Source organism: Trachurus japonicus, chromosome 19 (genome assembly GCF_045865225.1).
Source record: "Trachurus japonicus isolate A0001 chromosome 19, Traja_1.0".
Taxonomy (NCBI): Eukaryota; Metazoa; Chordata; class Actinopteri; order Carangiformes; family Carangidae; genus Trachurus; species Trachurus japonicus.
The window spans coordinates 14038795-14052236 of record NC_140925.1 but is presented as its reverse complement, the minus strand read 5'-3'; the positions used below and the strand labels follow the sequence as shown (position 1 = coordinate 14052236).

The following is a 13442-nucleotide window of genomic DNA, read 5'->3' as shown; positions in this document are numbered from 1 at the left end:
TTTCCTTACATCAAACAGTGGAGAAGGAAGAGGAGGAGGAGGAGGAGGAGGAGGAGGAGGAGGAGAGAAGAGCTTCCAAACACTTGACTCTGCTATATGGATTTATAAATACTCAAATATGCTTGTTATTTTTGAAGAACACTATCCTGTTCAGTCATCCAGAGTGATGACAAGAAATCTCCACAAATAATGTTCTAAAAATGGAAATGATGTGTTTTTGTTCTTTGTGACAGTAACACAACTTTTTTCCAAGGTCAAGAGTACATGACTGTTGCAAGCTTTATTCTAGCTAATTTATTGGATATAAATATTGTTGTGGACAGTTATCTCATGACTTGTGGTGAGTTTTGTTCCATCAAACTTTCAGGACGTGATAAATATGTATAAATAAAAACCACAGGGGTCAAATCTGATGGTGCTGATGCTGATGCTTTATGAGGAGGAGCTTCATTAAACATATGTAATAAACATTCAACTTTTAGCTTGATTAAGTGATGTGACTGTGTGGAGGTTCAGCTGCACAGTTATTTAAGTACATGCTTGTTTTAGGAGATTACAATCTCAAGCAGAGTGTACACACACACACACACACACACACACACATATAGCCTACACACAGAGAGTCGGGGGTGTGTGTGCTCTGTTTTTACAGACTTTAAAACCGGACCATCAAACGGTGTGAGGGTTTGGTGCATGGTTGTTAAAGGTGTGTTAATGTTATTTTACACACAGCAGCGGCGGCGGCGGTGGGGGGCGGGGGCTCTGCTGGTACCTGTCTCTGAGTCGGCTGAGTCTAGGGAAATGATATTCTTTTGGACCAGCTCCAGGGGCCCCGGCCTGAGAGCCAGCTTCTCACTCAGGTCCTGGGCAAGACGGGCTCGCTTCAGCCTCAGCTGGGCCTCCAGAGAGGAGCCGTCTGAGGCTGGGTCTGCACAACACAGAGGGAGGTGGGGGGGTGGGGGGTGGGGGGACCACACCGTCAGCAACACCGGACACAGCACGGACACACCGCGTACACCTGAGACACACTGCACTGATGGGAGAGGAGATCTGGTCAAGATCTGTACGGTATCACCGTTCAATGCTGCTGGCACATTAAAGGAGACATATTCTGCCCCTTTTCCACAAATTGAAATAGTTCCCAGGTGTCTTAAAGGCATGTCTGTGACATGTTTTGGTCAAAATAGCCCAAGGATCAAACATCACAGCTCTTTTCATCCTCTCAAAACAGCCCTGTTCAGAATGAGTGGTTTCAGTGCCTGTCCCTTTAAATGCAAATGAACCACTGCTTGACCCACCCCTTCTACTGGTACCAGGTAGGGGTGGGGTTATGCAAATTCGAAAACTCATTAGGGACAGCTCATAAAACCACAACCTAACTGTACGTTCAGACCGAAAGCGTCGAGAGCGTCGCGGTGGCCGGAAGTCATTCATTTTCAATGAGAACCAGCGTCGAGGAGCGTTGAAGAGCGTCAAAGGCGTTGGCGTCGCGTTTTGGCGGCGAGAGCGTCAGGAGAAAGTTGAAATCTCCTGAACTTTATGCTAATGAGCGATGATGCGGAGCAGCGGCAACCAATCAGAGTGTAGATGTTGCGGCCCCTTTAAATGGCTGACCAACCACAACCGACGTCAACTTCTTTGACGCGCGTCAAAACGCCAGGGTGTTCAGACCACCAGCGTCGCGGAAAAGCGTCAAGAGCGTCTTTTGACGGTTTTGACGCTTTTGGTCTGAAAATTACAGATTTTTTTGTCAGTTCTCACATTCTGGGGACAAGACAAACACCCAGATATACAAGAGCCTTCAAAAAGTGATATTTCCATTATATGTCCCCTTTAACACTTCTCTGATCATTCCCTTCCCCTTCCCTTCCCCGTGATTACAGGACACTGTGTATTGATGGGCTCGAAAAGGAACTCTTCAAAACCTGGTTTTCCCTCATTAATAATAATCTTGGATTGTGTATTTGATGAACCAATCTCCTGCAGATGATGCTGACAAACCTGTCCATGTTGTTGACCTCTTAGCCGAAGCTAACGGACAAGCTAACAGTACAGAGTCTCCTGCACTGAGTGAACTGCAGATGTCTAACCCTCTGCAAAGGGTATTTTACACACAGTAAATATTAACTTCACATCCATTTTCAACATAATCTAACCTTTCCTGGAAGTAAAAATAATGTTGTATTTTCAAGTCAATAATAGTTCTAAGCTGTTATTAAAATTGTAAAATCAAGTCTAGCTGTGTTTGCATCTCTGCTGATTGTTTATTTTCATTTCATTATTTCATTATTTCATAATTTCATTGTTGCTTCTTTAAGCAGCTGCGTCCAGCTGTTGTTTCCTTCAGTTTTCAATAATCAATAATTCTGAGTTGGATCAGTTGTAATATCAGACGCTTCACATTCACACACTCCGAGAGCTGGAAAAATAAATACAGAGGTCGTAATTAAAGAGCTGCAGCAGGTGAGATTTTCAGCCTTCCACAATCTCTCCCTTTTAAATCCAGAATAAATAATCAGAGCCAGAGCTGGCCCACACTCTGCCCACCGTCTGCTCAGTCCGGACAGCACACACTCACTTTGATTATATGAGAGCAAGACAGAGCAGCGGCACTTATTTGGTCAAATATAATTTCAATGTTTCTGAACTGGATCCAGATCTTTGAGCTGTGGACTCAGGTAGAATCTGATGAAAAATGACCCTGAAACGTAGCCTTCATTAAAAAACAAAAACAAAAAAACATTACAATGGAGTGAAGATTAATCTTCAGTATTAAACTTTCTCTTAATCTCCAGATACAGAAAATATTTGGCTTCATGTCTCAGTCAAATCAGACAAAGATCTAAAGGTGAAGGTAGAGAGCACAGACACTGTGTGTCCCTGAGAGGAGAAAGAGATGGAGGAAAAGAAAAATGTGGGAAGTTAGAGAACAAATGAAGGAAGGAAAGAGCAGATTTGGAGAAGTGAATGGAGAAAAACTGAGGAGAATATGAGGAGAGATATGTAAGAAGTTTTTAGTTTAGTATAGGAGGTAGAAAAGAAAGAAAGAAAGAAAGAAAGAAAGAAAGAAAGAAAGAAAGAAAGAAAGAAAGAAAGAAAGAAGTGTCAGATATGGAGGGAAAGGATGGATGCAGGGATGGAAAAGAAAAAAGGTTCAAAGGAGGAGGGCAGGAAGGGAGGATGAGTACCGGAGGGGAGGGGGGCTGAACTGGGTAGTGAGTAGACCAGCTGATCTACAGTGGTTCGGTCCTGGTGGAGGGGTGGAGGGGTGGAGGGGGCGGTGGGGGGCATCAGCTGCTTGTGGTCACACTGGTGGTGACCCTCTGTTGTCCTGCAGCAGGATGACATCACCTTCTGTCTATAGATCAGCTGCCTCCCTCTGCCCCCCCACGGCACGCTGAGCTCTCGGCCTCATTAAAGCAAACAGCCCCGAGGCCGCGGCGGCCTGCGGGACACACACACTGTAACCTGAGCCGGTGACTGTGAGCTGGGCTTACAGACACTTAAAGGGATAGTTCATCTTTTTTTGAAGTGGGGTTGTATGAGCTACAAATGCCCATTAAGTACACTAGATGCAGTAGAAAGGTCTCTGCCCCCTGCCCCGCCCCCCACTGAGAAACACCTGCGCATCGCACTGCACCAAGACACAGGTAGTACACTGTTGTCAATGAAGGACCATTAATCAGCGTACGTCTCAAAACAATACACCAGTTCAAGAGTAGGATCTAAAGTAAAAATTTAATGCATCGGCTGGTCGGAAAGAAGTTTGTTTATCTGGAACTAACCAACTCACTCAGTACTCTTCAGTACTTCTCCACACAGGCAGACTCTGCCACGTGCTGTATCACTCCGCCTATCAGCTGTTTGGATCAGTGGTGTGTGGAAGAGGCGAGAGAGAGAGACATTTTTACTTTATATCATACTCTTGAATGGTTGTATTATTTTGAGATTCTCATAGGCGGTGAAAATATGCTGATTAATGGTCCATCATTGACAGTGTACTACCTGTGTCTCAGTGCAGCACGATGCGTCAGTGTTTCTCAGTGGGGGAGAGCAGAGACCTTTTGCATCTAGTGTACTTAATGGGCATTTGTAGCTCATACAACCCCACTTTAAAAAAAAAAGCTGAACTATCCCTTTAAACATCCCTGTTAAAACACTGGCTCTTTAAAGCTCCTGCGCTGCATATACCTGCTGATGTAAACACTGCACTCGGAGCGCAGACGTATGGTGCATTAGGCAGGAATAATTCCCTTTGTGTTTTTAACCGCTGAGGATGAGAGTGCACTCAGTAAACCTGCAGCTACAGCCCTGTTATCTTTATGAGGAAATATTAGATTGTATGTGTGTGTGTGGAGGCAGATCTGTGACCAGCAGGCAGACAGCGTGCTCCCATGCAGGCCACACGCCAGTCAGTGCCTGAGAGGTTGGGGTGGATTCTTGAACAGCCTAATAAACACCAGATGTTCCCTGGGTAATATACACACAGAGCCTGTGCCATGTCCCTTCTCCAGCCAGGCAGAGGCAGCCGGCATCTGAGGGATCGCAGCCACAGCGGCACGGAGCAGGGGGACGGCGCTGTGACGCCCCAAATATGTCTGATTTTTTTTTTTTTCCGGGGGGAAGTGGGACTTCAGAGCCGAGAGGAGAGCTGATGTTTTGGAGGGTGATAAGACATGGGGTGCGTGGGCGTAAGGAAAAGTGTGTACTAACAAACACAAGCCTCTGTAGCCCTGCTCCATCTGCGCCACCGCCTGCAATCAAGAGATAAACAGCCAATTGAAAGTGCTCTTTTAAAAAAAAAGAAAAAGTGCTGGCCAGTTGCATTTCTCCTTGCCGCCTTATCTGTGACAGACTCCTAGAAACTGATAGGGCCTCGCCGGCCTCTGGATTCCGTTCCCCCGCACACTTACCAGCAGTTTATCTGGAGGCTGGAGCCTCTGTGAAATGGCAAACGGTGCCAGAGATATCATTCAACAAATCCCTGCCCCAAGTCCAAGGCCCCGGCCCGGTGTTTGTTCTTACAGAAGGGTAACACACACACACACACACAAAATCTGTACACTGTGCTCCATGATGACCAAGATGACACGGCTCTGCTCGGCAGCATCAGGGACCAATTGGATCTGGGTTCAGAGGGGTGGCCCGGTATTTGCTGTTGGTTTTTCTCTTGAGCTGTATAAATAAAGTTATGATTGTGTGTCTGCCCATGCTAAACAAACTCTGATAATGCGAACAGAGTCAGAGCGAAACAAGACAACTGCAAATACCTGACCCGCAGAACATGGAGGCTGCCAGCGGCAGCTCCAGTCAGGATTTAAGGAGAACGCTCAGTACAGTGGGTCTATGTGTTCTCATCACCGTGTCCTGTGTGACAGTGGAAGCACGGCTCCGTGTGCCGGGGTTAGGGTGTGCCTCGCTCTGATGCGGCGCTCTGCTGTAAACAGGTACAGGCTGTGTAAATCTGAGACTGAGAGGCTCTTCCAGCACGAGAGCATTCCTCAGCGGTCACTCACCGACCTGTCTGCTGTTCTCTGGCTGCGGCTGCCGGCTGCCTGTCTGCCTCTCTGCCTGTTTGACTGTCTACCTGTCTACCTGCCTGTCTGCCTGTCTGCCTGTCTGTCTGTCTGCCTGTCTGTCTGTCTGTCTGTCTGTCTGTCTGTCTGCCTGCAGGTCCCGTACATCCACCTGCTTCCCCTACCGTTCTACCCTCCTCTGTATCTGTCACTACCTGTGGATTGTCTGCAGCCTGGATCTGCTTCTCTTTACAGCATCTGGCATCTTTTGGACTTTTCCTCTACCTGTTTCTCTGCCTGACTTTAAAGGGATAGTTCAACATTTTGGCAAATTTGCCTATTGCCATAATCCCTATAGTTTTAGGAGTAGGTTCATTACCTTTAACTGTCGGTGCATGTTGTTTTTAGATCGGCAGGGCAGAGACGTGAGCTGCTCAGTTAACGCAACGGTAGTCAAATGGCGAACGGCGATGTCAATCATCTTTCCCTCAAAATTCATCAAATACACAATCCAACTACTCCAAAACACTCTTGTGAACAAGTAGTGACCTGCACATTCACCACACTATGAAATAATAACGTATAATTATGTAATACTATGACACAGGAAGCAAATACTCCGCCCAGCAGCCGTGTCTGGAATGTAGTTCCGGCTGCATTTGCCTCGAAAACAACTCTGTCTTGTAATATCACGTTATTATTTCATAGCGTGGTGAATATGCAGGTCACAACTTCGCCATGAGAGTGTTTTGGAGTTGTTGGATTGTGAGTTTGATGAGGGAAAGCCAAAAGTACCATTCGCCTCCATTGCGTTAGCTGAGCAGCTCACATCTCTGCCCCGCCGATCTAAGAACAGCTTGCACCGACAATTAAAGGTAATGAACCTATAGCAATAGGCCAATTTGCCAACATGTTGATTCTAAATCTAGATCTATGTGTTTAATGTGCAAATTAAAATAGATCAATTGAAAAAGTTAAACTAAAATAGAAGCCAGAACTAGAATTTTCAGCTATTCATTCAGACCCCTCTCTCTCCATCCCTCTGTGTCTGTCTTCCTTTACAAGCAGCCGCCATCACTACAGACGATCACAGACCACTTTCTTCTGTCCGTGTCATGCACTTTGTCAAACTCAGAGATCTGATACTTCTAACAACTGAGTTCCAAGATTTTCAGAGTAAAACTGATTGAGCCAAGAGGACCTGCAATTGAAAGGTCAATTTTTCAAAAAGCAGCAACTGCTCATATTTCACACACTTTAAAACCTTTATGTTATGTCTGTCAACACACACTACATTAGATTCTTTTACTGACCTGAATGACATGAAAAAAAGTCTTCTCTCGTTAGCTGCACGAATCAATATGTTTTTTTTTTACTATGTGCAACATGATGAGTGGTGTTGAACGAAGCATTTCAGCGTCTCAGCTCATTGTTTCTGTTTTCTTGTCTGTAACAACATCTATTGCACGTCTGTCCGTCCTGGGTGAGGGATCCCTCCTCTGTTGCTCACCCTGAGGTTTCTCCGATTTTTCCCTGTTAAAAGGGTTTTCCATGGAGTTTTTCCTCAGTGGATGTGAGGGTCTAAAGGGCAGAGGATGTTGTTGTTTACATGATGCCATGTAAAGCCCTTTGAGACAAACTGTTTGTAAAAACGGGCTATACAAATAAAATTGCCTTGCCCTGTTTCGTTTTTTTCATCCTGCCAGATTTTCTTTTAGTCCCTCTGCTCATCATGAACCCACTGTCCACCACCGAGCAGCTGGTGAGCAGCAGCTACAGCCACACTAGCCTCGCGTCACCAGGCTCTTCAGAGAGGCGAAGAGCCTGGTGTCTGTTAACTCCGAATTTCCGTCTTCTAGTGGATCCGGAAATCGCCAAATTCACCAAAGTAAAAGTGTTAACCAACATAAAACTTATGAAATATACATTAACTTGTAATACAATACAAGCAAAAGGTTAACTTAATGGCTCAGGGACTTTCTTGTAAATTATATTCCTTAAATTAAAGAGTTTCACCGCATTTTATTAGCTTGGTGCTTTTATTTTGACGGAAAGGCCTGTCTCAATCGCCCTGGATCCGGTTGCTTACCAAAACAGCGAGTCAACGGCCCCAGACTACGGCCACACAGTCTCCTGAGGAGCTGGTGGAGCCCCAACACAGAGCTAAAAGTCACCAAATGTGACCTGGAACCAGAGTCCAGATGTTTACGACACGGTGCCAATTTTGTTTTTACGGCTTGTTGTGCTGCCTTTTCATTGGACAAAAAAAGATTAGACAAAAAATGTGAAAATAATTGGTGTGTATCCCTGAAGGTTCTAGTCTTCAGAGGTTCCCTTTCTGTGACATCTCACCTTTTTTTTCTCCACTGACTTTCACTGCATCACTCACATAAAATCAAAGTGTGTGATGTTCATGTTGCTTAATTGTGTTTCTCTCACTCTTTCCATGGCTGCTTGAGTCACACTGTGTATAAACGCTCTCTCACTCACTTTGTGTATGTGTGTGTGTGTGTGTGTGTGTGTGTGTGTGCCTGCACAGTGTTGGAAGGTGTTACTCACGAGGCATGATGCCTTGGTCTGCCAGCTGCTCTCGTGTCCTCCTCTGCTGAAGTCTTAACTGTAGGACTGAGGGTGGAGGGAGGCAGGTGGGAGGAGGGAGGAGGGGTGAGGAGGAGGAGAAGAAGGAGAGCAGGGGGGAGGAGGGGAGGGGGTTGGGGGGGGAAGGTAGAGAGAGGGAGAGATGTGAATGGACAGGTGAAGGGCAGAGGAGGAGGAGAAGCAGGAAGAGAGACTCAGAATTCATGCCACTTTTTTTACTGCTTCATTATTCTAACTCCATCAGACTGACATGAGAACAGTGCTCATGTCAGTTTGCAGTGATGGAACAGTTCTGTATGTAGTGTAGGTATCTACATATACACACACACACACACACACACACACACACACACAACAGAACAACACTCACCCGCAAATATTTCTGAGAACAGGATGTAGTGAATGATAAACACGGCTCCTGGCTTTTAAACAGATCTGCTCTGCAGTGTGTGGTCTGCAGTGTGTGTGTGTGTGTGTGTGTGTGTGTGTAGAAGTGGGGTAGGTGGGAGTGTGGGGTCGTAAACACAGAGCCTCCCCCGTGTCTGTGGATCTTTTTCCCTTTTTTTTTTTCCCTTTCTTTGTCCGTGTGCTTTTCCTCCTCTTATCTGAAGGTCTCTCTGAGATCCTGGCTCTGGCACACCGGCATGAAATGTTCCTCCTCCTCTTCCTCCTCATCCTCATCAAACCTCTAATTATTCTCCGCCCGTCTCCTCGGCCGTTAGCGCCGAAGCATCTCGTGAATGTTCTCAAACCCTCTCTCCAGTTCTGATGTGACAGCTTCCTGAACAACTGGGCTCCGCTGCCACATGACAGCGCTCCGGTGAGGGAGCTCCTCTGTTATGTAACAGCAGCCCCTTCCCTTCATCATGACAGTTTACAGGCTGAGGAGGGGGGCAGGGGGGGGGGCTGCTCACAAAATTACAGAGAGAAGATGCAGACGCCAACATGGGGCAGACTGAGAGATGACACTTCTGACTAAGAAAGCGTAATACATTCACCTGTTCTGTTTTTTCTGACTCTTCCATGCAGAAATATAACATGGCATGTATGTCATATCCAGAGTGATGATGCCACATGTCACCTATATCATTACCACATCCTCTGAATACATGAATATAAGTTTATAACACAACAAAATCTACATACAAATACTGAAAATTATCAAGGTGACTATGAGTTTATGATGTTGCAAACTTATGTTAACAATATCATGTGTGCAAGTTTATTAAAACAGTGAACATGTAACAAAACTCTATATATTCTATCTGCTCATATACTGTATGTTTTGATGTGAAGTGGTGTTACATATACACCTATTGTTCCAGTTCCTAATAGGGTTCATGCACAGTTTTTGCATTATGTGCTTTAATTTTGTACACGTCATATATAGAAATGTAATGTAGAGTGGGGAAAATAAGCATTTGATCCCCTGCTGATTTGTGCTCTTATTTCACTTGATCAAATGTAAATTAATTTAGAACCTTTATGATGATATTATTTCTGGATGTTTTGTTGATATTCTGTCTCTGTTAGAATAAACTAACCATAAAAACTAAAAACCACCCATTTCTTTGTGGGGGAGCAAACTTACAAAACCAGCAGGGGATCAAATACTTATTTCCCCCACTGTATCGACACATGTGCGTGTCTCGTTTATGCCGAAAAACAGAGCAGATACTTTTTCTTTGATTTAAAAGTGTAACGCTTTTACTGACGGTTAAAACTCAACCAGCTCAGCCTCATCCCGACCTGTGCTCCTGTGACTAACACCACCGTCACACAGTTTGTAGGTTTAACCCCCCTCTGGCAGGGAAAGCAACGTTGACACCGCAGTGTGACGGTTAGAGTGAGTTAATCCTGCAGAGCGTTTTGATGCCGGCTTGATTTTTTTATCAATGATCTAGTTCTCCTGCCTCAGTGAGACATACAGGCAGGTATGTGGAGGAGCTGGACCAACCGCTGACCACAAGGAGCTCTACTAGTGTTAACTTCCCCCGACAACAAATGACACACAAACCTGCAGCCACATTTACACATTTTCAGATTTATGGAGTAAATAAAGGATCGTTTGGCTTGTCGCTGGTGAAGTGGTGGTAATTACACGAGCCGGCGCGGGAGATATTCTGATTTACTGCCTCAAACACTCACAGCCACCACCACCAGGGCTAACAATAACACCACACTGTTACACTCACACTCCAACTACATGGCTGCGTTTGTTCCATGAGTCCTCCTGAACCTTCACCAGCAGGAATGTGTTTGCGACAGATGTATGAGCGGCGCTGTATAACTTCTAATAAACAGCTTTTACTACATGAAGTATTGGGTTTATTTTAGTCTAATACGTCTGCATAAAGTAGAAAATCCACCTTAAAACAGAACCCACGTCTTCCTATTACTCCTGCGCTGCGTGCTGGTTAAAGGCAGATTTATGAAGGCTGCCTCATAGCCAGAACAGTTCTGGCTCAGGCCTCAGGCCTCTCTGTGTGGACACCATGTCCTCCCTGTCCCTGCATGGGCCTGGACTCTGAAGGGCCCATAGGTGTCAGCTTGTTTGTAACCCTCACCCTATATCAGCTGGGATTGGCTCCAGCCCCCCGCCCCCCTGGGACCCTGCATGGATAAGCATGAATGGTGCGGCTAATGGACAGGTGGGTGCAGGTGAACACACACACACACTGCTGCACACACTGTCCTGGCTGATGGTGGACACTGAGACAGTGAGGTGATGCAGATCTGTGCAAAAAACACAAGTGAGAGCTTTTTTTTTATGTGCTGCCAGAGTGAATCCACTGTCAGTGTTTACATCATTTATTATCAGAGCTGATATGATTACTGGAGAAACATTCATCTGGTCTGATAAGATAATATAGTCATTAAGGAGTTAATATGACGGGCACAACAACAACAACAACTGTGTTCTCAGTGAAGGGAGGAAACTCTGGAATGCCTTTAGCTGTCTTTGCACAACTATGCAACAAATCCAGTGCACCTCTGTAGTGGTGCAAAGGTTCAAGACGAAAATATGAGATAAGTCAAACATACAAGAAATAGATTCAAGCGCACACCTGAGTTATAGATATTAAACTGTAGAAGTTGAACTGTATTATTCTGTTATTTAAAGGTATAATATGCAGGAATTACCCCCATCTAGCGGTGCGGTTGCATATCGGAACGTATTCTTGATGTTGCATTCACGTGAAATCGGGCAGACGTCAGACAGACAACAGACGCTGCTGCATGTAACAGGATAAACAAGCGTCTATGTAAACAAGTGGTCCGCCAGCACGAGGCAAAACAATACAGGTGTGACAATACTGTATGTTGTCATGGTGATGTCGTATTGTTTACCTGACCCACGTTTTACCGTTGTTTCTCTCGTCGAGTAAAATGACATGCGGTTGGTTTGCCGACGGCCGTCTGCCTGACTGCACCTGAATGCAACATCAGTGCCTCCGTCCTTCCTCACACTACACAGTGGTGACAGTTTTAACAGGCGCTACCCGGAAAACTTTCTCCCCGAGCCGACAGCTCCGCTGAGTTTCTGTGGTTACCGACCTGCCACTGAACGTAAAAAATGGCGATGCAACATGGCAGCCAAGGTTCGGTGCGCCCCCCCCTTGTATATTTGTAACGACTTGTAACAACTCATTCTAAGGTACGAGAAAGGTTTCATTTGTATGCGGGTGTGATTCGACTTCAGTGAAATACGTATTTATGAAAGCAATATTTGATTTTTGCTAATAAAAAGCCAGCTAAGTTACACACTGGGGCTTTAATGCACAGACTCAACCTCATGTATTTTAGTCAGTTCTTTGATGGTACCAGGTGGTCAATCAAAAATGTTTACATCCTTAATTTTGTACTGATGTTCTGCATTGTTCTTATCAAACAAACAAATACAATAACATGACAGGCCAGATAAAGATTAATTCAAATTAATTCCAACACACGCCGCTGCTCTGTTGTTCTGCTGCCTCACAGCAACAAGCCAACCTCTCAGTGAAGCAGATGAGATGAGTTGATCCTCGACAGGTGTTACGTTAAGACAAACCTGTGTCTGGAGGTGATTTGTTATTCACCAGGCGATGGACACCGACATGATGTAGTATCATTGTTTTATTCATAATGTTATGTAACGGCAGCAAGCTTGAGAGCACGGCCGCAGCCCTTTGAGCTGTTAATCAAATCAGCATGAGAACAAGTCAGTTAACACACACACACATACACATTCAGCAGTCTACGGGGAGCACTTAAGTCAGATCCTTATCTGTCCTTTCAGCTTCACCCATGCAGCAGCACCAGTTCCCATGGCTTTGATACTGCAGCTCCAGCGTGCTCCTGCTTTTCACAGGAACCCTTGAATGCATCTCAAGGTGCACGCGGCTTAAAGAAGACCGTAAATCCTGGACGCAGCAGATCGTCCGAGACATCCCACCGCCCCACCCTGTCACCGGCGGTTACCACAGAGATTTACCGGTAGAGTTTAACTTCACTTACGCACAATATCTAATTCATGCACTCGTAAATTAACCGAAGCAGTGTTCTTAGTTTGAACATGGAGATGAATCCCTTCATCTGGAACACGGCTGAAGACAAGATGAACTTCACCTCTATCTCTGTGCAGTGTTAAGCAGCAGCAGAGGAACACAACCTCAGTGAAAAACTCCTGCTGCCGCTTTTGAACGCAGCTCTCTCATGCTCCCCCGAGCACCGGGGGTCATTTCCCACCCTGCCAATCTGCTCTAAACAACTGGGAGGAAAAGCATCATTTACCATGCCATTTCTGGAACGCAATTACTGCCAACGCTGAGGCCGAGCCTCTCAGGCCTGTTCCAGCCCGGAGCGGCGTGAAGCCTTCAGAGGAGAGAGCGACACCGGGGTTCTACTGAGGAGAGAGAGAAGCAGCAGGGTCTCTGAGCTCCGCTGCCATCATCAGTTACATTTTCCTCAGGGAGGTGGCAGTGTTGGTCAGACTACACACACTGGTAGAACAGCAAGAACACACTCGTGCTCAGATGGTACCTTCAAAATAAAAGCCAAGGAGATCCAAGAGGATCAGGATCTTGTGGATTCAGTGTTGGGAAAGCTAAATATTTCATGTCATTGGCCAAAATTGTAGTTTGTAGAAGTTAAACTGACCCAAAAAGTAGTTGAAATACTTGATAATGTAGTTTAAGTTACAGCAAAGCTATGTAGTTGTAGTTTAAGTCTCCCCAACACTGCTTGGTTTCAGGTACTTGAGTGTCCACAACCAAGTCCAGCTGACCTGAGGTCAGGTCTTCTCAGAGAACCACGACCTGGACGACTGAGCATCTTCACATGAAG

The 13442-nt window shown here is 45.6% G+C and overlaps 1 protein-coding gene across 17 annotated transcripts in view; it reads right to left on the bottom strand.

The window, feature by feature from the left end:
* Window positions 1–13442, bottom strand: part of myocd (myocardin) — a 111254-nt gene that overhangs the window by 15296 nt on the left and 82516 nt on the right. For 7 of the 17 annotated variants that reach the window (XM_085762005.1, XM_085762006.1, XM_085762008.1 and 4 more), the window contains 2 exons: window positions 8076–8141; window positions 773–928 (listed from right to left, as the gene is read on the bottom strand). The exons of 4 other annotated variants lie outside the window; for them this stretch is intronic. In XM_085762005.1, the coding sequence (XP_085618131.1) occupies window positions 773–928; window positions 8076–8141 (222 nt within the window). The remainder of the gene's footprint in view (window positions 1–772; window positions 929–8075; window positions 8142–13442) is intronic. 6 more of the 17 variants (XM_085762009.1, XM_085762017.1, XM_085762018.1 and 3 more) reach the window with 2 other exon arrangements.